The 26,983-nt window shown below is 46.7% G+C and overlaps 1 protein-coding gene across 4 annotated transcripts in view; it reads right to left on the bottom strand.

Annotated features, from left to right (window-relative positions):
- The window catches only part of plxnb1b (plexin b1b), a 285,985-nt gene that overhangs the window by 94,106 nt on the left and 164,896 nt on the right, over positions 1 to 26,983 (bottom strand). For all 4 annotated transcript variants that reach the window (XM_070895494.1, XM_070895495.1, XM_070895497.1 and 1 more), the window contains exons 3-6: positions 20,463 to 21,597; positions 15,523 to 15,705; positions 3,638 to 3,766; positions 1,057 to 1,157 (exon numbers count right to left, since the gene is read on the bottom strand). In XM_070895494.1, coding sequence (XP_070751595.1) covers positions 1,057 to 1,157; positions 3,638 to 3,766; positions 15,523 to 15,705; positions 20,463 to 21,587 — 1,538 coding nt within the window. In that variant the 5' untranslated portion in view covers positions 21,588 to 21,597. The remainder of the gene's footprint in view (positions 1 to 1,056; positions 1,158 to 3,637; positions 3,767 to 15,522; positions 15,706 to 20,462; positions 21,598 to 26,983) is intronic.

The following is a 26,983-nucleotide window of genomic DNA, read 5'->3' as shown; positions in this document are numbered from 1 at the left end:
TGGCACCATAAATGACCATGAAAGCTGCCAGATTTAATTAAAAGCCCAACAGGTTCACTAACGTCTTTCATGGAAGGAAGCTGCCATCCCCTACCTGATATGATTTACATGCGACTGCAGGCCATATTACTGTTAAATACCCTCTGAAGTGGCCTAGCAAACTGCACACATTAGGGATGGGCAATAAATGAAGCCTTGCCAATGTTGCTCACATCCCGAGAACAAAGGATAACCTTCCTGGGCAAATTATTAGTGGTCTGGCCTTAAAGCTACTGCCCCCATGCTGTTTGTTTTGGTTGAAACAGAAATATTTCGTGCCTTTTGCACCAACATTTGGTTATTTTGAGGCTGCATTTTTTTTGCATATATCCTTAGCTTCTTGAGGGACTTCAGTTTCGTGAATAGACTGGAGAAGCTGGGGTTGTTCTCCTTAGAGCAGAGAAGATTGAGAGGAGATATGACAGGTGTTCAAAGTCATGAGGTGTCTAGACAGAGTAGATAGAGAGAAACTGTTCCCATTGGTGGAAGGGCTGAGAGCCAGAGGACACAGATTTAAGATGGTTGATAGAAGAACCAATGGTGACATGAGGAAAAACTTTTACGCAGCAAGTGGTTATGATCTGGAATGCACTGTGGTGGAGGCAGAATCAATTGTGGCTTTCAAAAGGGAGTTGGATAAGTACCAGAAGGAAAATAAAATTGCAGGGCAACGGGTAAAGTGCAGGGGAGTGGGACTAGCTGAAGTGCTCTTGCAGAGAGCCGGCATGGGCTCGATGGGCCGAATGGCCTCCTTCTGTGATGTAACCATTTGAAGATTCTTCATCAAGCTATTCTAGGCTCAGCTCCCAGTGCCAGTTTTTCAGGTGGAGGGAAGCTACTGCAATTGGCGGTAGGGGCTAGCCACACATTTTCCGGTGAGGCTCCCTCACTTCGTTGGAGTGTGTCTACCCGTGTGACAGGCAGACATGGGCTTGAATCTTTGCAAATTCGGGGCCACCGTGTAAACCCTTGACCAAATCTGAGAGATGGGACCATTGGACCTCCTCGGTAACTCACCTGCCCTGCAGGATACACCAACCACAGTACGGGTCTCTCGCTACTAGACAGGACTGGCAGTCTGTGTACTCGGAGCACTCACTCACTGGAAGTTTCAGAACCTTCAATGAAAGCAGATGAACATGGTTACGTAAAGCAGTTTTCCTTACTACACTGGGGAGATCTTTTGCTCAGTTTAATCGCCCCCTTTGGGAGGGAATAGAAGAGCAGCCGCTCCCGTGGACAGCTGAATAGAAACGCATTGATGCATCTTCTAGTTTGGTCTGTTGCTATTGGGCCATTGGCTGCCCCTCCTCCCCTTACCCCAGACCCTGACAGTAATTAGGGAAGCCCAAGTCAGAATATGTTGGCACTCCTAGCTTTAGTGTAAGTGTCAGCTGTGGTTCAGTGGGTAGCACACTCGCCTTCAAGTCAGAAGTTCAATTCCCACTCCAGGAACTGGAGTACAAAAATTTAGGCTGACACTAAAGTGCAGTACTGAGGGAGCTCTGCACTGTCTTTCGGATGAGACGCTAAACCGAGGCTCTGTCTGCTCTCTCAAATGGACATAAAAGATCCCATGGCACTATTTCGAAGAAGAGCAGGGGAGTTATCTACAGTGTCCTGGACAATATTTATCCTTCAATCAACACATCAAAAATTACCTGGCCATGATCACATTGCTGTTTGTGGGAGCTTGCTTGTGTGCAAATTTCCTACATTATAACAGTGGCTACACTCCGAAAGTATTTTATTGGCTGTAAAGTGCTTTGAGATGTCCAGTGGTCGTGAATGGCACTATACAAATCCAAGTCCAAGCCATGTATCCTCCCTCCCAAACTGGAACACTGCAGCCAATGGGATACTTCTCTCGGAGATTCAAGACACTGAACCTTTGCTCATCCCTCCACCCCATTCCCTGTCCCAGCAATGTAACCTGCTGAATGACATCTTCTGCTGTACAACAGTAACGAGTGTACTGCTCTCCTTGTCCCGACAGTTTAACCAGTGTGTTTCTCTTCCTCCGACCCCACATTACGCTGCTGTGCAAACTGAATCAAATCAAATACATTGCGCAAAACATCAAATTAAATCCAGACTCTCAGATTGGATCAAAGAAAACTGTTAATTTGTTCTACAGAAATCCTTGCCCCATGCTATGCTGCCAGCGCTGTAACTAAGCTCGGGCAGAACACTGAGCTTTCTGTCTCCTCTGAAACACGATCTACTCCACAAGTGGAAGCTTGTCTGCCATGATGTGTGGTTTTCTCTTTGTTTTTCAGGAGCCAAAATATTGCTTCTGCATTTCCACACAGGCCTACTATGTTAGATGTGCCCAGGTACACTTGAGAGTGTGTTAACTACAGGCGTCGTTCCACCTCTGTTCAGTCTCATCTGATTGGAAGTATCAGAGTGTTAAACCCTCCATCTCCTACCCTCCAGCAGTTCTTTTCATAGAACCATAGAAATTTATGGCACAGAAGGCCATTTGGCCCATCATGTCCGCGCTGGTCGAAAAAGAGCTATCCAACCTAATCCCACCTTCCAGCTCTTGGTCCGTAGCCCTGTAGGTTACGACACTTCAGGTGCATATCCAAGTACTTTTTAAATATGATGAGAGTTTCTGCCTCAACCACCCTTTCAGGCAGAGTTCCAGACCCCCACCTCCCTCTGGGTGAAAACATTTCTCCTCGACTCCCCTTTTATTCTTCTATAACTTTAAATCTATGCCCCCTGGTTATTAACCTCTCTGCTAAGGGAAATAGGTCTTTCTTTTATACCCCTCAATTAACTCTCTCCTCAGCCTCCTTTGCTCCAAAGAAAAAAAAACCCCAGCCTATTCAATCTCTCCTCATAGCTAAAATTCTCCAGTCCTGGCAACATCCTTGTAAATCTCCTCTGTACCCTCTGTAATGCAATCACATCTTTCCTGTAATGCGGTGACCACAACTGCACGCAGTACTCTAGCTGTAGCCTAACTAGCATTTTATACAGTACAAGCATAACCTCCCAGCTCTTATATTCTATGCCTTGGCTAATAAAGGCAAGTATGCCTTCTTAACCACCTTATCTACTTGTCCTGCTGCCTTCAGGGATCTGTGGACATGCACTCTCTCTCCATTTCTCAGTATCCTACCATTTATTGTGTGTCCCCTTGCCTTGTTAGCCTTCTCCAAATGCATTACCTCACACTTCTGCGGGTTGAAATCCATTTGCCACTTTTCTGCCCACCTGACCAGCCCATTGATATCTTCCTGCAGTCTATAGCTTTCTTCTTCAACCACACAGTCAATTTTTGTTTCATCTGCAAACTTCTTAATCATGCCCCCTACATTGAAGTCTTTCTCTGCAGGTTTTCTGTACATGGCCCAACCTGGCCTAGAATGCTGCCCGATGCACTGTCCAGCTCCACAACTTTATCAAAGGATAATTAAAAAATAAAAATTAATTTCCTTTGGTTAGTTAAAATATCATGGGCACCATCCCTTCCTATTCTGCTACACAGCCAGCAACGCTGGCTCCATGATCAGCTGATGGCGGAATCCGAACACTGACTCTGGTTTGTAACTGCTCGAGACTGGCTTCACTTCATCGGACGTACCTTCAACTGAGTGGTGACGTAAAGGTGCTTCTGCTCGTGGTCAAACACCAGGTCGCTGCTGATTGCTGCGTTGGGCTGGATTGTTAGAGTAGAGTATTGCTCTGCCTCTCCGGACGGCTTCACAAAAACCTGCAGCAGTGGGAGGAAACAAGTTGTTGTGTCTATGAAGACATGTTTCAGCACAAAGGACAAGCAACATCACTTCCATCTTCAAGCACAACAGGCTGTGTCAGCTGTGACTCAGTTGGTAGCACACTCGCCTCTCAGTCAGAAGGTTGTGGGTTCACTGCAGGGACTTGAGCACAAAAATCTAAGCTGACACTCCAGTGCAGTGATGAGGAAGTGCTGCACTGTCAGAGGCCCTGTCTGCTCCCTCAGGTCCCATGGCACTATTCTGAAGAGCAAGGGAGTTATCCCCGGTGTCCTGGACAATATTTATCCTTCAATCAAGATTATTAAAAGAGATTGCTGTATGTGGGAGCTTGCTGTGCGCAAATCGGCTGCCACCTTTTTTATATTACAACAGTATCAACACGCCAAAAAGTGCTTAATTGGCTCTAAAGTGCTTTAGGACATCCAGTGGCAGTTAAAGGTGCTATATAAATACAAATGTTTCTTTCAGCAGTTAGGCTTTTACCATTAATTAGCTTGTGGGCCCCTATGGTCAAGAACTGGTCAAACATGATGCACTTCATTTCTTGGAGAATGGGTGAGGCTCATTCAGTCCAGGAAAGTTGAGAGAATGAATGGGAATTGTATTCCCTTCACTTGTATAACGAATTAAGCGCAGTCACATCAAGAAAATTTTGATTGCATGACTGGATTTTAATTCAAATTTTTAAAGCCAATTTTCTCCGCTTTTGAGGGCATCCTTCCCAATGGGAACAGGGCCACAGGCGCCAGCAGCCTCGTCCCCAATCCACCACTCTTCCTGTGTGAACTGCCACAGTGAATGGTAGCAGACTGTTCGACCAAAGGGGGCTTCACACAAACATCAATCCAGTCATTGGCTGGCATCCACAAACACAAACTCTCCGGCGGCAGTCAGTGGACAATGATCGGTAAGCAAGAACCCAGTCTGATTTTCCCCTCTGTAGCCCAGGACATGCTGAAACTAAATTGCAGCATTCCTACTTCCATCAAGGCGGAGATTAAGCTACTTCAGCGCAACAAGCAATTGAACTGGGACTTTCTGGTCTGTGTGGCTTTTTATAACCTGCCTTGACCATCCAAGCCACTGGGGGAGCTATTTATTCAGCAGTTATTTACAGTGCGTATCCTGATAAATGGAAGCATAAGATGGATTGTAAAATGAGCTACTTAATTCCATGCTGTTTCTACCTCCACCTTCTAAAACGTTCTTTCTTATGTTCATAGATCCTGCTTCTGCTGAAATGGCAGAGCAAGACAGACCAAACACAAGCCAAGAGACACAGCGAGTCAGGACCACGGAGAAGGACCAAACAGTCCAAATCAGCCAAGTTGGTCCAGGCTGCACAATAGGACAACCAAGGCCACACATTTCTTCAGGACAGTCATCTTGTACATCTTGGGCAGAGATAGTGCCGTCATTTCCAGCAAACTGTTTAATATGTCCAAGATATAGAATCAGTTTGGGTGAAGGCAAGAAATAATAAAGGGAAAGAAGTCACTAGTGGGAATGGTCTACAGGCCCCCAAACAGTAGCCACGCTGTAGGACAGAGTATAAATGAAGAAATAATAGAGGCTTGTAAGAAAGGTACGGCAATAATCATGGGTGATTTTAATCTTCATATTGATTGGACAAATCAAATTGGCAAAGGTAGCCTTGAGGAAGAGTTCATAGCGTGTATGCGGGATGGTTTCTTGGAACAATATGTGATGGAACCAACCAGGGAGCAGACTATTTTAGATCTGGTAATGTATAACAAGTCTGGATTAATTAATGATCTCGTAGTGAAGGATCCTCTGAGGAAGAGTGATCATAGCATGGTAGAATTTCAAATTCAGTTTGAGAGTGAGAAAGCTAGTTCTCAAACTAGTGTCCTGAAATAAAATAAAGGTAATTACAAAGGTATGAAGGCTAAAGGTATGATGGTTAAAGTGGATTGGGAAAATATACTGTAGAAAAGCAGTGGCAAACATTTAAGGAGATATTTCTTAACTCTCAGCAATGATATATTCTAGTGAAAAAGAAAGACTAAGAGAAGGATGACCCATACTGAAGGAATGATCAGCATCATCTTATTGAATGGCGGTGCAGGCTCGAAGGGCCGAATGGCCTACTCCTGCACCTATTTTCTGTGTTTCTATGTTTCATCCGTGGCTGAGGAAGTAAAGGATGGCATCAGATTGAAAACAAGGGCATACAATGTTGCAAAGAACAGTGGAAGGCCAGAGGATTGGGAAATTTTTAGAAACCAGCAAAGGACGACATAAAATGATAAAGACAGAGAAGATAGCATATGAAAGTAAATTAGCAAGAAATATAAAAATAGACGGTAAGAGCTTCTACAGGTATATAAAAAGGAAGCGAGCAGCTAAAGTAAACATTGGTCCCTTAGAGGATGAGACTGGAGAATTAATAATGGGAAACAGGGAAATGGCAGAGAATTTGAACAAATACTTTGTATCAGTCTTCACGGCAGAAGACACTAAAAACATCCGAATAATTGATAATCAAGGAATTATTGGGGTGGGGGGGGGGTGGGTGGAAGAGGGGAAACAAATCAATCACTGTCACGAGAGATAAAGTACACGGCAAACTAATGGGTCTAAAGGTGGACAAGTCCCCTGGATCTGATGGCTTAATCCTAGGGTCTTAAAAGAAGTAGCTGCAGAGATAGTGGATGCATTGGTTGTAATCTACCAAAATTCCCTGGATTCTGGTAAGGTCCCAGCGGACTTCAAAACCGCAAATGTAACGCCCTTATCTAAGAAAGGAGGGAGACAGAAAGCAGGAAACTATAGACCAGTTAGCCTAACATCTGTTATTGGGAAAATGCTGGAGTCCATCATTAAGGAAGTTGTAGCAGGACATTTAGAAAATCATAATGTCGTCAACCAGAGTCAGCATGGTTTTATGAAAGGGAAATCATGTTTGACAAATTTGCTGGAGTTCTTTGAAGATGTAACGAGCAGGGTGGATAAAGGGAACCAGTAGATGTGGTGTATTTGGATTTCCAGAAAGCATTCGATAAGATGCCACATAAAAGATTACTGCATAAGATAAGAGTTCACGGATTTGGGGTAATATATTCGCGTGGACAGAGGATTGGCTAACTAACAGAAAACAGAGAGTCGGGATAAATGGGTTATTTGGATAAATGGCAATCTATGACTAGTCGGGTGCCGCAGGAATCGGTGCTAGGGGCTCAGCTATTTACAATCTATATTAATGATTTGGATGAAGGGACCGAGTGTAATGTAACCAAATTTGCTGATGATACAAAGATGGGTGGGAAACAAGTTGTGAGGTGGATGCAAAGGGATATAGATAGGCTCAGTGTGGCAGATGGACTATAATGTGGAAAAATGTGAGGTTATCCACTTTGGTAGGAAAAATAAAAAAGCAAATTACTATTTAAGTAGGGAGCGATTACAAAATACTGCAGTACAGAGGGATCTGGGGGTTCTTGTACATGAAACGCAAAAAGTTACCATGCAGGAGCAGCAAGTAATCAGGAAGGCAAATGGAATATTGGCCTTTATTGCAAGAGGGATGGAGTATAAAAGTAGGGAAGTCCTGCTACAACTGTACAGGGCGTTGATAAGACCACACCTGGAGTACTGCGTACAGTTTTGCTCTCCTTATTTAAGGAGGGATATACTTGCATTGAAGGCAGTTCAGAGAAGGTTCACGAGGTTGATTCCGGAGATGAAGGGGTTGGCTTATGAAGAAACGTTGAGCAGGTTGGACCTATACAGCTGGAGCGTCTGAAATCTGGAAACCTCGGGACTGAGGCCGTTCCAGATTTCGGGTATTTCCAGACTTCGTAATGTCTTTCCAATGTCCGAATCCGGAAACGTCCTGGCCGAGTTTCGGATATTTCCGGATTTCAGAACATTTTAAGGGGGGAGTGGGGGGGAAAGGGGACAGTTGAGCCGGGGGGGGGGGGGGGGGTTGGTGGGGGGGAGGTTAGCGTGAGTTGACCCGAGGCGGGGGAGGAGAGGGGGGGGAAAGAGAGAGAAAGAGAGAGAAAGAGAGAGAGAGAGAGAGAGAGAGAGAGAGAGAGAGAGAGAGAGAGAGAGAGAGAGCCTATAGTCACTGGAGTTTAGAAGAATGAGAGGTGATCTTATTGAAAGGTTTAAGATTCTGAGGGGGATAGAGAGGGTAGATGCAGAGAGGATCTTTCCGCTCAATGGGGGAATCTAGAACTAGGGGGCATAGCTTAAGAATAAGGGGTCGCCCAATTTAAAACAGAAATCAGGAGGAATGTCTTTTCTGAGGGTCGTGAATCTTTGGAATTCTCTACCCCAGAGTGCTGTGGAGGCTGGGTCATTGAATATATTTAAGGTGGAGATCAACAGATTTTTGAGTGATAAGGGAGTTAGGGTTATGGGGAACGGGCAGGGAAGTGGTGTTGAGGCCAGGATCAGATCAGCCATGATCTTATTAAATGGCGGAGCAAGCTCGAGGGGCCAAATGGCCGACTCCTGCTCCTATTCTTATGCAAGGCGACCCTGCATTCTGGTTCACCTGCAATCACACACACAGACACAACCCCCCCCCCACAATGTGGAGCAACAACAAGGTAACGGAATCTGCAGTATGAAATGGCCGCTGTTACTCCAGATTCAGCCGCTTCTCGTCTAACAGCTAAATAATTCTGCTAAGCCAGCCACAGGCAATCAGGAGGGAGTGCCACAGATTCCTAGGAAAACCACAAGCATTCCATAAACCCATGCCACTCCCTGCTCACAGCTTCCGTACAACCCTTACAATAATCAATATTAATAATGCCCGCCATCGTACAGTTTGAAATAGCACAGAAAAAGGACAGAAGTTGGCACATTGGGTACAAATGGAGAAATTCATAAAATAGTCAATGTATAATGTGCCATTGTGTGCGAGCTGTGGCTCAGTGGGTAGCACCCTCGCCTCGGAGTCAAAAGGTTGTGGGTTCAAGTCCCACTTCAGAGACTTGAGCACAAAAAGTTAAGCTGACACTCCAGTGCAGTTCTGAGGGAATGCTGCACTGTTGGTTGCTGAATGCTGGTTAAAGAGGAGATTAATGCAATAGTTAGGAAGGACCTTAGCTTGGATGATGTGGAATCTATATGGGTAGAGCTGCAGAACACCAAAGGGCAAAAAACGTTAGTGGGAGTTGTGTACAGACCTCCAAACAGTAGTAGTGATGTTGGGGAGGGCATCAAACAGGAAATTAGGGGTGCATGCAATAAAGGTGCAGCAGTTATCATGGGTGACTTTAATATGCATATAGATTGGACTAACCAAACTGGAAGCAATACGGTGGAGGAGGATTTCCTGGAGTGCATAGGGGATGGTTTTCGAGACCAATATGTCAAGGAACCAACTAGGGGGGAGGCCATCTTAGACTGGGTGTTGTGTAATGAGAGAGAATTAATTAGCAATCTCGTTGTGCGTGGCCCCTTGGGGAAGAATGACCATAATATGATGGAATTCTACATTAGGATGGAGAATGAAACAGTTAATTCTGAGAAGGGTAACTTTGAAGGTATGAGGTGTAAATTGGCTAGGATAGATTGGCAAATGATACTTAAGGGGTTGACAGTGGATGGGCAATGGCAGACATTTAGAGACCGCATGGATGAACAACAACAATTGTACATCCCTGTCTGGCGTAAAAATAAAAAAGGGAAGGTGGCTCAACCGTGGCTATTAAGGGAAATCAGGGATAGTATTAAAGCCAAGGAAGTGGCATACAAATTGGCCAGAAATAGCATCGAACCCAGGGACTGGGAGAAATTTAGAACTCAGCAGAGGAGGACAAAGGGTTTGATTAGGGCAGGGAAAAGAGTGTACGAGAGGAAGCTTGCAGGGAACATTAGGACGGACTGCAAAAGCTTCTATAGATATGTAAAGAAAAAAAGGTTAGTAAAGACATATGTAGGTCCCCTGCAGTCAGAATCAGGGGAAGTCATAACGGGGAACAAAGAAATAGCAGAGCAATCAAACAAGTACTTTGGTTCGGTATTCACTAAGGAGGACACAAACAACCTTCCGGATATAAAAGGGGTCAGAGGGTCTAGTAAGAAGGAGGAACTGAGGGAAATCCTTATTCGTCGGGAAATTGTGTTGGGGAAATTGATGGGATTGAAGGCCGATAAATCCCCAGGGCCTGATGGACTGCATCCCAGAGTACTTAAGGAGGTGGTCTTGGAAATAGCGGATGCATTGATAGTGATTTTCCAACATTCCATAGACTCTGGATCAGTTCCTATGGAGTGGAGGGTAGCCAATGTAACCCCACTTTTTAAAAAAGGAGGGAGAGAGAAAACAGGGAATTATAGACCAGTCAGCCTGACATCGGTAGTGGGTAAAATGATGGAATCAATTATTAAGGAAGTCATAGCAGCGCATTTGGAAAGAGGTGACATGATAGGTCCAAGTCAGCATGGATTTGTGAAATCATGCTTGACAAATCTTCTGGAATTTTTTGAGGATGTTTCCAGTAGAGTGGACAAGGGAGAACCAGTTGATATGGTGTATTTGGACTTTCAGAAGGCTTTCGACAAGGTCCCACACAAGAGATTAATGTGCAAAGTTAAAGCACATGGGATTGGGTGTAGTGTGCTGACATGGATTGAGAACTGGTTGGCAGACAGGAAGCAAAAAGTAGGAGTAAATGGGTACTTTTCAGAATGGCAGGCAGTGACTAGTGGGGTACCGCAAGGTTCTGTGCTGGGGCCCCCGCTGTTTACATTGTACATTAATGATTTAGACTAGGGGATTAAATGTAGTATCTCCAAATTTGCGGATGACACTAAGTTGGGTGGCAGTGTGAGCTGCGAGGAGGATGCTATGAGGCTGCAGAGTGACTTGGATAGGTTAGGTGAGTGGGGAAATGCATGGCAGATGAAGTATAATGTGGATAAATGTGAGGTTATCCACTTTGGTGGTAAAAACAGAGAGACAGACTATTATCTGAATGGTGACAGATTAGGAAAAGGGGAGACCTGGGTGTCATGGTACATCAGAGATTGAAGGTTGGCATGCAGGTATAGCAGGCGGTTAAGAAAGCAAATGGCATGTTGGCCTTCATAGCGAGGGGATTTGAGTACAAGGGCAGGGAGGTGTTACTACAGTTGTACAGGGCCTTGGTGAGGCCACACCTGGAGTATTGTGTACAGTTTTGGTCTGCTAACTTGAGGAAGGACATTCTTGCTATTGAGGGAGTGCAACGAAGGTTCACCAGACTGATTCCCAGGATGGCAGGACTGACATATCAAGAAAGACTGGATCAACTGGACTTGTATTCAATGGAGTTCAGAAGAATGAGAGGGGATCTCATAGAAACGTTTAAAATTCTGATGGGTTTAGACAGGTTAGATGCAGGAAGAATGTTCCCAATGTTGGGGAAGTCCAGAATCAGGGGTCACAGTCTAAGGATAAGGGGTAAGCCATTTAGGACCGAGATGAGGAGAAACCTCTTCACCCAGAGAGTGGTGAACATGTGGAATTCTTGACCACAGAAAGTTGTTGAGGCCAATTCACTAAATATATTCAAAAAGGTGTTAAATGTAGTCCTTACTACTAGCGGGATCAAGGGGTATGGCAAGAAAGCAGGAATGGGGTACTGAAGTTGCATGTTCAGCCATGAACTCAATGAATGGCGGTGCAGGCTCGAAGGGCCGAATGGCCTACTCCTGCACCTATTTTCTATGTTTCTATGTTGGAGGTGCCATCTTTCAGTTAAACCAAGGCTCCGTTTGCTCCTTCAGGTGAATGTAAAAGATCTCATGGTATTTTTTTGAAGAAGAGCAAGGGAATTATCTCCGGTGTCCTGGCCAATATTTATTCCTCAATCAACATCAGTAAAACAGATTATCTTTTTTTTTTTTTATTCGTTCGTGGAATGTGGGCATCACTGGCAAGGCCAGCATTTATTGCCCAACCCTAATTGCCCTTGAGAAGGTGGTGGTGAGCCACCTTCTTGAACAGCTGCGGTCCGTATGGTGAAGGTACTCCCACAGTGCTGTTTTTACGAGGGAGTTCCAGGATTTTGACCCAGCAACAATGAAGGAACGGCAATGTACTTTCCAAGTCAGGATGGTATGTGGCTTGGAGGGGGACGTGGAGGTGCTGGTGTTCCCATGCGCCTGCTGCCCGTGTCCTTCTAGGTGGTTGTGGTCTCGGGTTTGGGAGGTGCTGCCGAAGAAGCCTTGGTGAGTTGCTACAGTGCATCTTGTAGATGGCAAATACTGCAGCCACGGTGTGCTGGTGGTGGAGGGAGTGAATGTTTAAGGTGATGGATGGGCTTCCAATCAAGTGGGCTGCTTTCTCCTGGATGGTTACAAGTTTCTGGAGTGTTGTTGGAACTGCACCCATCCAGGCAAGTGGAGAGTATTGCATCACACTCTTGACTTGTGCCTTGTAAATGGTGGAAAGGCTTTGGGGAGTCAGAGGTGAGATATTTGCCACAAAATACCCAGCCTCTGACCTGCTCCTGTTGCCACAGTATTTATATGGCTGGTCCAGTTAAGTTTCTGGTCAATGGTGACCCCTAGGATGTTGATGGTGGGGGATTGGGCGATGGTAATACCGCTGAATGTCAAGGGGTGATGGTTAGACTCTCACTTGTTGGAGATGGTCATTGCCTGGTACTTGTGTGGCATGAATTCTTGCCACGTATCAGCCCAAGCCTGAATGTCGCCCAGGTCTTGCTGCATGTGGACATAGACTGCTTCATTATCTGAAGAGTTGTGAATGGCACTGAATACTGTACAGCCATCAGCAAACATCACCACTTGAGCTTATGATGGAGGGAAGGTCATTGATGAAGCAGCTGAAGATGGTTGGGCCTAGGACACTGCCCTGAGGAACTCCTGCAGCAGTGTGCTGGGGCTGGGATGATTGGCCTCCAACCACCACGATCACCTTCCTTTATGCTAGGTATGACTCCAGCCAGTGGAGAGTTTTCCCCCTAATTCCCATCGACTTCAATTTTACTCAGGCTAATTGATGCCACACTCAGTCAAATGCTGCCTTGATGTCAAGGGCAGTCACTCTCACCTCACCTCTGGAATTCAGCTCTTTTGTTCATATTTGGACCAAGGCTGTAATGAGGTCTGCCGCGTGGTCCTGGCAGAACCCAAACTGGGCATTGGTAACCAGGTTATTGGTGACTAAGTACTGCTTGATAGCACTGTCAACGACACCTTCCATCATTTTGCTGATGATTGAGAGTAGATTGATGGGGCAGTAATCGGCGGGATTGGATTTGTCCTATATTTTGTGGACAGGACATACCTGAGCAGTTTTCTACATTGTCGGATAGATGCTAGTGTTGTAGCTGTACTGGAACAGTTTGGCTAGATCTGGAGCACAAATCTTCAGCACAACAGCCGGTATGTTGTCAGGGCCCATAGCCTTTGCTGTATCCAGTGCGCTCAGCTGTTTCTTAATATCACACGGAGTGAACAAATGCTGAAGACTAGCTTGTGATGGTGGGGACCTTAGGAGGAGGCCGATATGGATCATTCACTCAGCACTTCTGGCTGAAGGTGGTTGCAAAAGCTTCAGCCTGGTCTTTTGCACTCACGTGCTGGCCTCTGCCATCATTGAGGATGAGGATATTCATGGAGCCTCCTCCTTCAGTTAGTTGTTTAATGGTCCACCACCATTCACGACTGGATGTGGCAGGACTGCAGAACTTTGATCTGATCCGTTGATTGTGGAATTGCTTAGCCATGTCTATAAGAGTGCTGCTTCTGCTTCTGCTTTTTAGCACGCATGTCGTCCTGTGTTGCAGCTTCCCCAGGTTGGTAGCTCACTTTTAGGTGCGTCTGGTGCTGCACCTGGCATGTTCTTCTGCACAGGGTTGGTCCCCTAGTTTGATGATAATGGTAGAGTGAGGGATATGCTGGGCCATGAGGTTACAGATTGTGGTGGAACACAATTCTGCTGCTGCTGATGGCCTACAGCGCCTCATCAATGCCCAGTTTTGAGCTGCTAGATCTGTTCTGAATCTAACCCATTTAGCACGGTGGTAGTGCCACACAACACGATGGAGGGGGTCTTCAGTGTGAAAATGGAACTTCGTCTCCACAGTGACTGTGCGGTGGTCACTGCTACCAATGCTGTTATGGACAGATGCATCTGCGACAGGTAGATTGGTGATGACGAGGTGAAGTAGGTTTGTCCCTCATGTTGATTCTTTCACCACCTGTCGCAGGCCCAGTCTGGCAGCTATGTCCTTCAGGACTCAGCCATCTCGGTCAGTAGTGGTGCTACCAAGCAACTCTTGGTGATGGATATTGAAGTCCCTCACCCAGCGTACATTCTGTGCCCTTGTTACTCTCAATGCTTCTTCCAAGTGGTGTTTAACATGGAGGAGTACTGATTCATCAGCTGAGGGAGGGCGGTAGGTGGTGATCAGGACATCATATTGCGGTTTGTGGGAGCTTGTTGTGTGCAAAGTGGCTGCCGCGTTTTCTAGATTACAACAGTGACTACACTTCAAACAGTACTTCATTGGCTGTAAAGCGCTTTGGGATGTCGGGTGGTCGTGAAAAGTGTTATATAAATGCAAGTCTTTCTTTTTCTTTTTGCATTGTAACTAAGTCAGGTTTGGTTCCTAATAAACTCAGCTGGCACTGGTCACAGGGCTGGTGTCGATTCTGTTTTGCTCATGCAGTCATTAATCGTAGCACATCCTGATCTCACCAACAGTGTATCGTTGTGAACTCAGTAAAAGCGCAGAGACTGCATGGTTTGAAATGAAGTTTTTTCTTGTAAAACTGAACTCAAACGATTCGGTTTTCGAGGGTTCAGCTTCCATTGTGGTTTGTAAAAAACTTGAGCAATTTGTCCAATTCGTTCTTGGCATTTTATTGCTGATTGACCTCAGCACTGGGCCTCGTTTTGAAAATCAGCCCCAGGCTGTGCTCCCCGTGGCCCTGAGCAATTGGTCACAGAAGGCTTGAAGTTTGTACAAACCACTCGAGCAACAGCTGGCCCCACACTGATCCCTCAACTCGCCAAAAAGATCTTCACAATCCTTCAATTATACCCCCCCCACACACAAAAAAGTAACATTGCGTTTAAGGTAAGTTTAACAAAGCTTGGGGATCAGGAATCGGAGCTCTCCTAATGGTTCACAGGGTGACTGCACCGTTTAATGTGGAATTCAGCTTCACAACCACATCCCGGGTCTGTGATGAGCTCGTTACTCCCAGCCCAAGGCAGAGAGGCAGCTTTAAAGTCTTTGATCTAAAGGAGGTGGGGAAGAAAAATCAATCAGCGTTGAGTGACCCCTGTGAAAGATAGGCAAGGACAGGATTGAAAGTAGCTGCGATGCTCGCCATGGTTAAATAGCCTAAGGGACGGTTTTAACCCTTCCCACCCCTGACCAGCAGGAACGGTAAGGGGGGGGGGGTGGGAATCGTCGGAGGACGCATTTGCCTATAAAACAGGGACTAAACTTCAAAGTAATTCTCAAGAGCTTTCGGATGTCCGGGGGATGTGAAAAGTACTGCAGAGAAACAAGCCCTTTCTCTCATACAAGGAGACAAGAGTATGCCAGCTTCAACCGAGAGCTGCATTACAACTCTCAAAAAACATATCCGGACTGTTTCGTGATAGTTCATGATAAATAGTGATTAGGTCATTCTCTCCTTCCTGCAGGCGGATTGCTCTGGTCTGAGAGAGATGGTGTCCCGTTCCCCTTGGGCTGCCTGGGTCCCCTGTACCGACTCTTACCTTGTGCAGGTGCCCTTGGTCGTCTCCCACGAAGGCAATAGTGTGTTCCATTTCCACAGTCACCGCCACAGCAAGCAGCCGCCCCTGAGCTACCTTCAGCACCAGAGCTGTCTTAATGGGAATTCGGCTGGCCATTGGGCTGGGGGTGTGGTCATACCCGCAGGGGTAAGCATTGAGAGTGTCCTACAGTGAGAGAGGGGAGAAAAAAAAACACGCTCAGTCAGAATATTTAAACGGGCGAACATTGAGCCAATAATTAAAATGGAAGGGTTTAAAGAGATAAGCGCAATGCCTTGCATAGTGTTTTGAGAGAGCGCGCTGCTGGCTTGTGAAGAAATTGAGATAGTAACAGTGCGCCCATTCCATTCCCTTCCGGCAATGTACCCTGGATAGACTGGGGTTGCAGGTGCACGATACGGCACGCTGTTTTTTGCATCATTTCCACAGCATGTGGATCAATATTTTGAAAAAAAAATGCGAAATGCAGTCCCCACCCCTTAGACCATCCGCGCTCATCACGGACAGCTGCTTACATCAGGCAAATGGCACTAACCAGGTCAGTGCCACAGATGCCGATTACACAGGTGCTCAACACGTATTAAGTGTGCTGGCGATCTCCCGCAGTTCAGTGCTTACCGATTTAAAAGGTCCGCTGGTTTCAGGCCAAGTCGGATCTCCGAGTGTCAACAGCTGTTCGCACGGTTAACAATTACGGGAGGCAGTCAGACAGTGGATATGTCAGGCTGCTTTATAGTCCACTGTTTATAGCAAGCAAATCGGGCTGCCGCAAATGTGCCCGCTTATATTGGGGTGAGGGAATGTGCTTATAAAATAAATAAACGGGTATCAGTTTAATCAAGCGTACAACTGCGCACTATTTTTACATTTCGAACATAAAGCCTCTTTTTGCTATATTTCTCCTTTTATCTAAACAAAACACGCCAGTCCTTTTTCCATTTGCCCCTTTGATCCAATTCCGACTTTTGACACATTCCTTTTTTCTTCATACTTTTCATATTTGTTTACCCTGGTGCTAACGGGCTGCTTAATGCTGCGGAGAAGCATTTCTCTCTCCTTGCTGACTTGTGTGCCAAGAAAATGATCCCAGGTGAGAGACGTGTCCCCAATCCGGCTTCTTTATCAGATCGTGGGGCAGGAGTTGAATGTTGTCACTACCCAGATAATTGGATGAATCTCCCACCCCCTGTTGTGCATGACACGTCAAAGCAGAAAAGACTTTCCTGCTCCATTAACCAATTTATTAGACAACCAGGTGGGCAGTTCAGGCAAGCACAAATAAAGGAGAAAACATGCCAAAAGATCTGGATTAGATAAAAGGGAGGGAAAGTGAAGCAACACTACTGCGCAGAACGGCCGATTTAGTCAAAGAAACTGGCACAAATCATAGTGATGCCTGTATCTAATGTCCAATTTACTGTCTCTAACAAGCTGGACCAATGCCTGTCTATAGCCAAACCAACCTCTTCAGGCTCCGTTCACACTCCCTTGCTCTCTTAAGCTGGGCCAGCCCCATTTTGCTCTCTCTTCCTCTAGCAATCTGAATTAGTCCATGCAGCAGCCATCTCTGCAGGCCCCATTAATCACAAGCAGCTCAAATAGTGCCAGTCCCGGTGATCTCTGTAGGTCCAATTGACTATCTTTAATGAGGTGAATAGCGCTGACAAAACCATCTCTGCAGGCCTCATTTAGTCTCCCATTCTCTCTTAAACTGGACTAGTGTCAGCTTAAGAACACAAGAATTAGGAGCAGGAGTAGGCCATTCGGCCCCTCGAGCCTACTCCGCCATTCAATATCATGGCTGATCTTTTACCTCAACTCCACTTTCCAGCACTATCCCCATATGCTTTGATTCCCTTAATATCCAAAAATCTATCAATCTCTGTCTTGAATGTACTTAACGACTGAACCTCAACCACCCTCTGGGGTAGAGAATTCCAAAGATTCACCATCCACATGGTGAACAAATTTCTCCTCATCGCAGTCCTAAATGGCCGACCCGTTATTCTAAGACTGTGACCCCTGGTTCTAGACTCCCCAGCCAGGGGAAACATCCTCCCTGCATCTACCCTGTCAACCCCTGTAAGAATTGTGTGTGTTTCAATGAGATCACCTAAACTCTAGACAATATAGGCCTAGTCTACTGACAGCTTACAGATAAGCCCATCTTTTCAGGTCTCAAATACTCTCTCAAACTGGATCGGTGCCAGCCCAGCAATGTAGGTCCTCTATGTGATCATGCACACAAGCAACCATTCACTTTTTGTCGCTACTTCAACCAGTCCCCGTGCAGAAGCCAAGTGGTCATCATCATGATGCAAAATGGCTACAGGAGGTGGTATCCTGCAAAACTTCCATCATCTGCCAGCTCAGACCAACAGCGACAAAACTGAACAATAAAATTCTCAGAGCCAAGAGGGACCAGAAAATCCAGTACTAATTGTGCCTGGAAACTCAACACTTGCTGTCTTCATGCACCCCTGGAAGCTCTGTGTAAACAGACTTTGGGAGACTCGGTGCCTTGCTGGCCACCTACGACAGGTACGGGTTTAGAGACCGCACGGGACTGGGCACTGATGTCTCCAGCAGAGAGAGATTTCCTGAAAGGGAAAGAATAAAAATACACGGAGAACCAAAGTAACACCACCGACCTCAGTGGTGGGATTTGGCTAATGGGGTGATGGTGGCGGGGGGGGGAAATAACTGTCATACGGTCCTGGGCCCGATGTTTTTGGAAAAAAGAGAAGATGGAAATTTTACCTTAGCAGTGAATTTGATCACCAGTACGACATATAAGCTTTAAACCCAACTGCCCCAACATTGATTGCATAAGTTATAGCTTTCTTTGGTGTCAGCCTTTGCTCAGTGGTAGCACTCTCGCCTCTGAAGCAGAACAGTGACTACACTTCGGAAGTACTTCACTGACTCTGAAGCATTTTAGGATGTCCCGGAGTCATGAAAGGCGCTATATAAATGTAAGTTCCTTCCTCTTTCTTCACTTGCCTCCATATTTGGTTTCACGTGGCCCAGGTGGCTAACCCATGGGGACATGTTCGGCAACAATAATTGACAGCTTAGTCAGACATTTGGCTGACTTGATTTGACCGAGGTGACATTTCTGTGGATCTGCTAACAGCTGAAAGGCATGAGGGAAATTCCAAACACCATAGCTTGGGACCAGCCCTCTGCATCTTTATGGATTAGTGAGAACCACTCTTTTTTTTCCTTTGACAAAGAACACAAAGTGTTACTCAGGTCCTCAGAAAATATGGTAAAATAAGTTTCTCATGGTAGAGTTAAAGTTTAAGGCAACTATTTCCCCTGGCTGGAGAGTCTAGAACTAGGGGACATAGTCTCAGGATAAGGAGTCGGCCATTTGAGACTGAATTGAGGAGGAATTTCTTCACTCAGAGGGTTGTGAATCTTTGGAATTCTCTGCCTCAGAGGGCTGTGGATGCTGAGGCTCTGAATATATTCAAGGCTGAGATAGATAGATTTTTGGACTCTCGGGGAATCAAGAGATATGGGGATTTGGCAGGAAAGTAGAGTTGAGGTCGAAGATCAGCCATTATCTTACTGAGTGGCGGAGCAGGCTCGAGGGGCCGTATGGCCTTCTCCTGCTCCTAATTCTTATGTTCTTATTTGGGCATGTGAAATAAGGTGAGCAGAACTGAGTTACTATATCAGACCTGCTCAGTAAGAAAACTGCAGCATGTTTATGTAGAATTGCTACTGTATATCCAACTCGATCCAAAGCAGGTTTTGCATATTTGGAGTGTTTGACATTTTTAGCCTTTATTCTCCTTATATATGCTAGCAGGAAGCGATATAGCAAATAAGCTTAAACTTTGATTCTAAACACTATACACATGCACAAGTTTCAAAGTGTCATCAAATCGTAAAAATGTCACAATCCTCTGAAAATATTTTTAAATGGCGTATTAAATAATGTACAGCCGCGCACCTGTGCAAATTTAAATATGGCTTTTAACCTCATCATTTAGAGCTCAACTACATAGTCGATTTACTTTGTAGAAGTACTCAACAACAACAGCAGCAACTTGTATTTATATAGCGCCTTTAGTGTAGTAAAATGTCTCAAGGTGCTTCACAGGAGCATTACAAATCAAAATGTGACACCGAGCCACACAAGGAGATATGAGGGTAGGTGACCAAAAGCTGGGTCAAAGAGGTAGGTTTTAAAGGAGCGTCTTAAAGAAGGAGAGATAGAAAGGCGGAGAGATTTGGGGAGGGCATTCCAGAGCTTAGGGCCTTGGCAGCTGATGGCACGGCCACCAATGGTGGAGCGATTAAAATCAGGGATGCTGATCGAAGAGTGCAACTACTTTGAGGGGGTTGTGGGGCTGGAGGAGATTACAGAGACAGGGAGGGGCAACACCATGGAGCGATTTGAAAACAAATATGAGAATTTTAAAATTGAGGTGGCATTTAACCAGGAGCCAATTAAGGTCAGTGAGCACAGGGGTGATGGGCGAACAAAACTTGGTGCAAGTTAGGAAATGGGCAGTAGAGTTTTGGATGACCGCAAGTTTACAGAGGGTAGAATTGGGAGGCTGGCCAGAACTGCATTGTAATAGTCAAGTCTCGAGGTAACAAAGGCATGGATGAGGGCTTCAGCAGCAGATGAGCTGAGGTAGGGGAAAGATGTACAGTACAATTTCAGTAATAGGAATGATAATGTTATGAACCTCCTGGACTTAGTCCCTGAAATTATATCGGTTTATACATTTGTTGCCTTTTTAAAGGAGTAAGCCACTCCAAATTGGAGGCCACCAAGAGTGGATTGCCTGGTCTGTGGAGCTTTCAGTTACGGAACGCAGCAGACAACAGGAACTGTTGGGAAGACTCAATTTTTGCTATTGTTAAAACTTGTTAAAATATGTATTTATGAAATCACTCACTAAAGTTAATCCACTGCAGCTGGATTTGACTTCGTACTCAATGTAGGCTGCCTCGTTCCCATCTGGTGTCTTCCCGGTATTGGTGTAACAAAGGTCCCTGGTCTGGTTGATCATGTGATCAATCTGGCTCATTGTGTAAATGCAAAGTGCCGACTCTTCCATTGGCTTGGCAGTGGATGTCTGACCAATGGCGAACGTGGCAAACAGGACCTCCCCATTTGTGTCGAGAATTCCTTGGGCCAGGCCCTTCCCAGGCCGGCTGACGTAGGCCGCCTGAAGTAAATTGTAGTTCCTCTCAGTCGTCTGACAGACAAGTGGCACCTCCACATACGAGTAATAGTGCATGTCGCCCAGGCAGATCCGCGACACGTAGGTTTTATATTCCCTGGAGGGGGACTTGAGGTCCCGCCGGTAAAATAGAAAATACACAGATGACTGATAAATAAAAGATTTGACAAAGTGGTGGTTGTATTCTGAAAGTCTCCCCGCGACCGCCAATTTGGCTGTATCCTCGTAGGAGAAAATGGGGTGGGATTCCACACTTTGCAAATTTTGTAATTCCAAGTTGCGGGTTGTGATGGGGGGGATCCCACCAGCTCCTTTGCTGGTATAACCACGTCCCACAAACAGCACGGCCGTCTCGCCTTTGGACAGGCCCACCAAGCCTACGGTCGTGACATTCGGGTCATTGGCGGCGACGTATTGCGTGTCGACTGGGCGTTCTGGCCGGAACAAAATCTGGCTAATATTGCTCAAACTCCGTTTCTCACAGATCCCTTGGAACAAACTCCCACAGGTGATGAGCTCGCTCCCGTAGGGATTGACCAGCAGAAGCTTGTTGTGGTTGTCAGTCAGCCTTGCCTGTGGGCAGTCGCCACGGGTGACGGGTGGGAGGCAATCCTTGCTGTCATCCTTGGGACCGGTTGGCTGCACGACCGGGTCACTCAGGTCAGAGGTCAGCTGGAAGAGGAAGTTCACGGCTCCAACGTAGACCTTCCCCGTCTCTGGATCGACGGTCAGGTGCTCAAACCTGGTGTCGGACCTGCTGAAGGACTTGTACTGGTCTCCACGGCAGACACACACACTTGGGAAAACGATGGCAAGGAGGATGGTCCCAGACAGCATGGTCAACGTGCTGCAATAGAAGAGGAAACATTGCGTCATTGAAAGGGCAGTGGAAATCTGGAACTCTCCCTCCCCAGAAAGCTGTTCAGGCTAGGTCAACTGAAAATGTCAAAACTATGGGGGGGTTTTTTGTGAGTCAAGGGTATTAAGGGCTATAGAAATAAGGCAGGTAAATGGAGTTAAGATACAGATCAGCCATGATCAAATTAAATGTAGATCAGGCTCAAGAGGCTGAATGGCCTACTCCCAGCCTAGTATGTTCCTGGGGGCAGAGGGTGAAATTTTGAGCTCATCCAGGTGAGTTACATTACTGGTGGGAAATGTAATAAGTTTCCTTATTTTCACAGATGAGGAGGTCCAGTCAGCTCAATTTAGCCAGTCACTCAGAAAAATCTATTAGTTCGGCCATCACAGCATCCGCCCACCTCCTCTCCCACCATCGGTGCAAAGCCTTCACCTGCCCACTGCCTCAGTCTCTCTCTGGAACCCATTCCGCAATTCCCTCAGTCTCTCTACCTATAAAAGACTTCAAATCCCACCTTTTCTCCAAGAGTGTAGAGAGGCACCGCTCCTAATCCCTCCCTTCCTGGCTCAGTTATTCCCTTTTCCTTACTTACCTCCACTTGTGCAGAATCTCAGAAGGGTTTTTTTTCACATTAAAGACTATATAAATGCAAGTTGTTGTTGAAGTGGTGTTCTGGATTTACCTTTGCTGCAATTCCTCCAGCAACCACATCTTCCCCAAGCTAGGTTGCACACAGCACAAGATTGCCCCTACACCGACCGAACAAATACACCTTTACCCTGGAAAACTGAAAAACAACCTATACCACATAGGGTAATGATGCTTTCATTTTTATTTGCCACACAAACAATCGGAGGGGCCTGTGCGAGTGGCAACAGCATTGATGTAGAAGGAGTTTTATGCTCCAAACTCGCGCCCCAAAACTAATTTCATCATGAAATCTTTACAGACAGCTGAAAGAATCTTTCATCTTATTGTTGTGGGTTAGAATTGAACGGGGGTCCCGGAGGAGATGGACAAAGCACAAACATAATCCAGCCTCACTTGGGATTGAAACAAGCTGCTACATAACCCCATTGCATCGCTACACAATTAATGCTACATTTGCTGAGACAGCAGGCCCAGATCAACGCAGCAGAGATCGGTTTCCGGTATTAAATATGTTCTCAACCGATACGGAGCATCTACGTGAGAGAACTGTAGCCGATGGCAAACTTGCAATTCCCCTGACATCAGTTGCACTTGCAGACATAAAAGTGGAGACTTACCCTGATCCTGGCATTGTAGGGTTGCAAACCCTCTAGGATCGCCCTGGAGCCTCCGGGAATGAAAGATTAATCCCCTGGACAACGTGGTGAGCAACCCGGCAGATAAATCATAAGGGGCCGGATTATGCTCTCGGCAGTGAACGAATGATGCCAGCCATTCATTACATGTACACTTGCCCACAGACTTTTCATGGGATGTTTGCACTGGAACTTGCTGTGATTAGTGACTTGTTTTGGCGCAGCGCCCTCTACAGGGGATCTGGGACCTGTGTGAACAGGGCAGTCATTTTCAAGTTAATTTTCAGTGCCAGAGAGGTTGCTGGGCAGTAAGTAGGATCATCATACCATTAAAAATGTACTTACACTGGATGGAACAAGCTAACTTTTTCTAGCGACTTTAGAGGTTATCTATCACGCAAGTGCAGCAAATTCACACCACGTATTTGAATGCCGAGTCTCTCGCAAGATAATGTCATAGTGAAGCTTCTGGAGGAGCAGGGCATCTTGGACAACAACGTCCCGATTTCTGTGTTTAACTGCGCATGAGCGGTCGCCTAAAGCTGCTGTCCGACTTGCACTTTATTAACGGTGAGCACCATTAGCCTCGCCGTTATTTCGACAGCAAAATCTGGCCCATTGTCACTAAGAATGTTGTACAAAAGCAAAATACTGCAGATGCTGGAATCTGAAATAAAAACAGAATGCTGGAAATCTCAGCGGGTCAGGCAGCATCTGTGCAGAGAAAAATACTCCCCTTGTCCACTCTCTTCCCACCTACATCCGTGACTCCTCCGATGCCTTCCGCCACTAACAGTTTCCAGTTTCCTGGCCCCAACCGTCTCCTTTTCACCATGGACGTCCAATTCCCTCTACACTTCCATCCCCCACCAGGAAGGCCTGAGGGCGCTCCGCTTCTTCCTCGAGCAGAGGCCCAACCCAAACCCCATCCACCGCCACCCTCCTCCGCCTGGCTGAACATGTTCACATTGAACAACTTCTCCTTCAACTCTACTCACTTTCTCCAAATTAAAGGCGTTGCTATGGGAACCCGCATGGGTCCAAGCTATGCCTTCCTTTTCTTGGGATATGTGGAACATTCTTTGTTCCAGTCCCACTCAGGTCCCCTCCCTCACCTCTTTTTCTGGTACTTTGATGACTGTATCGGTGCCGTTTACTGCTCGCGCCCTGAACTTGAAAATTTCATTCACTTTGCATCCAATTTCCACCCTTCCCTCACCTTCACATGGCCCATCTCCGACTCTTCCCTTCGCTTCCTCGACTTCTCCGTCTCCATTTCTGAGGATAGGCTTTCGACCAGTATCCACTATAAGCCCACTGGACTACACTTCCTCCTGTAAGGACTCCATTCTATTCTCCCAATTTCTCCGTCAAGTCTGCTCTGATGTCACCACCTTTCACACCAGTGCCTCTGACAAGTCTTCCTTTTTCCTCAACAGAGGATTCCCCACCGCCATGGTTAACATGGCCCTCGACCGTGTCCGTTCTATTTCCCGCACTTCTACTCTCACCTCTTCCCCTCCCTCTCAGAACCACAACAGGATTCCCCTTGTTCTCACCTTTCACCCCGCCAGCCTCCACGTTCAACGGATCATCCTCCGCCATTTCCGCCAGCTCCAGCGTGATCCCACCACCAATCACATCTTCCCTTCTCCTCCCAGCATTCCGAAGGGACCGCTCCCTCCACGACACCCTGGTCCATTCCGCAGTCACCCCCAGCAACCTCCCCCTTCCCACGGCACCTTCCCATACAAGCACAAGAGCTGCAACATCTAGCCATTTTACTTCCTCCCTCCCCACTATCCAGGTGAAACAGCGATTTACTTGTACTTCTTTCAACTTAGTATACTGTATTCGCTGCTCACGATGTGGTCTCCTCTACATTGGGGGTAGATTGGGCGACCACTTTGCTGAACACCTCCGTTCAGTCCGTAAGTGTGACCCTGAGCTTCCGGTCGCCTATCACTTTAATTCTCCACTCCATTCCCACTCTGATATCTCCATCCTCGGACTCCTGCACTGTTCCAATGAAGCTCAACGCAAGCTTGAGGAACAGCTTCCGTTTAGGCACTTTACAGCCTTCTGGACTCGACATCGAGTTCAACAATTTCAGAGCATAACCTTTGGCCATGTTTGGCTCCCTTTCTCCCCCCCATCGCCCCCCGCCCCCCACCTTCCCTCCCCATCTTTTTTTTCTTTTTTTACTCTTTGACTCCAATGGCAGTTGGTCATTATCCCACGATTCACACCCTATCCAGATTAATCTTTTTCTAGCTTCTGTCATTACCATTTCAATTCGGCCCATCATCTCTTTCGTCTCTCTAATCTCTCCTGCTTTCCACCCTATCACAGACCTTGCCTTTTGTTCTTTCTTCCCCTTCCCCTTTCAATGCTTAAGAATCTGTTCTTTTCAAACATTCGCCAGTTCTGACGAAGGGTCGTTGACCCAAAACGTTAACTCTGCTTTCCCTTCACAGATGCTGCCTGACCCGCTGAGATTTCCAGTATTCTTTGTTTTTATTAAGAATGTGGTGTTTGTTTCATTTACTTGAATACTTTGGTTTAGAAACATAGAAAATAGGTGCAGGAGTAGGCCATTCGGCCCTTAGAGCCTGCACCGCCATTCAATGAGTTCATGGCTGAACATGCATCTTCAGTACCCCATTCCTGCTTTCTCGCCATACCCCTTGATCCCCCTAGAAGGAAGGACTACATCTAACTCCTTTTTGAATATATTTAGTGAATTGGCCTCAACAACTTTCTGTGGTAGAGAATTCCACAGGTTCACCACTCTCTGGGCCCAAGTTTCCACATGATTCGCGCCTGATTTTTAGCAGCAACTGGTGGAGAACGGACTATTTCAGAAATCGCAATTCTCCACATTTTTTTTTCTGCAGTTCTAGTCAGGTAGAACAGTTCTAATTTAGAACAGAATTTTTTCTTCAAAAGGGGGCGTGTCTGGCCACTGACGCCTGATTTGAAAGTTTCCATAGTGAAAATGTACTCCAAACTAAAGTAGAATGGAGCCAGTGAAGATTTTTGTAGAACTGAAAAAACCTGTTCTACACATTAAAAAATCAGGCGCAGGTTACAAATTAGGCGTCCAGAACGAGGTGGGAGAGAGGGGGGGGTGGGAAGGGAACTCATTAAATTCTACAATCAATCCTTATTTATACAATAAATCCAACCTGAATAAACATTTATAAGCCAAGAAAAGATTAAATAAACCATCTTCTTACCTGTGTGAAAGTGCTTCAGCCAGGGAGAATTCTGCAGCCGTTCGTGCCGCTGTGCGAGAGGAGGAGAGAGAGAGAGAGAGAGAGAGAGAGAGAGAGAGAGGGAGGAGGGGAGGGAGGGAGGGAGGGAGAGATAGAGATAGAGAGAGGGAGGGATAGAGATAGAGATAGAGATAGAGATAGAGATAGAGATAGAGATAGAGATAGAGGGAGAGAGAGAGAGAGAGAGAGAGAGAGAGAGAGAGAGAGAGAGAGAGAGGGAGAGGGAGAGGGAGAGGGGGGGGAGGGGGGAGGGGGGGGGAGGGGGGGAGGGAGAGAGAGAAAGAGAGGGAGGGAGAGAGAGAGAGAGAGAGAGGAGAGAGAGAGAGAGAGAGAGAGAGAGAGAGAGAGAGAGAGAGAGAGGAGGGAGAGAGAGAGAGAGAGAGAGAGAGAGAGAGAGAGAGAGAGAGCGGAGAGGAGGGAGGAGAGGGAGGGATAGAGAGAGGGAGGGAGGGGGGGGGAGGAGGAGAGAGAGAGAGAGAGGGGAGGAGAGAGAGAGAGAGAGGGGAGGGAGGAGGAGGTAGGGGGAAGGGAGAGGGAAGGGGGAGGGGGTAGGGGAAGGGAGGGGGAGGGAGGGAGGGGGAGGGGAAGGGAGGGGGGAGGGGAAGGGAGGGGGGAGGGGGAAGGGAGGGGGGAGGGGAGGGAGGGGGGAGGGAAGGGAGGGGGAGGGGAAGGGAGGGGGGAGGGGGGAAGGGAAGGGGGGAGGGGAAGGGAGGGGGGAGGGGAAGGGAGGGAGGGGGGAGGGGGAAGGGAGGGGAAGGGGGGGGGGGAGGGAGGGGGAGGGGGGGAAGGGGAGGGGAGGGGAAAGGG

This window comes from Pristiophorus japonicus, chromosome 12 (assembly GCF_044704955.1).
Source record: "Pristiophorus japonicus isolate sPriJap1 chromosome 12, sPriJap1.hap1, whole genome shotgun sequence".
NCBI lineage: Eukaryota > Metazoa > Chordata > Chondrichthyes > Pristiophoridae > Pristiophorus > Pristiophorus japonicus.
This window is presented reverse-complemented; position numbering and strand designations above follow the sequence as displayed.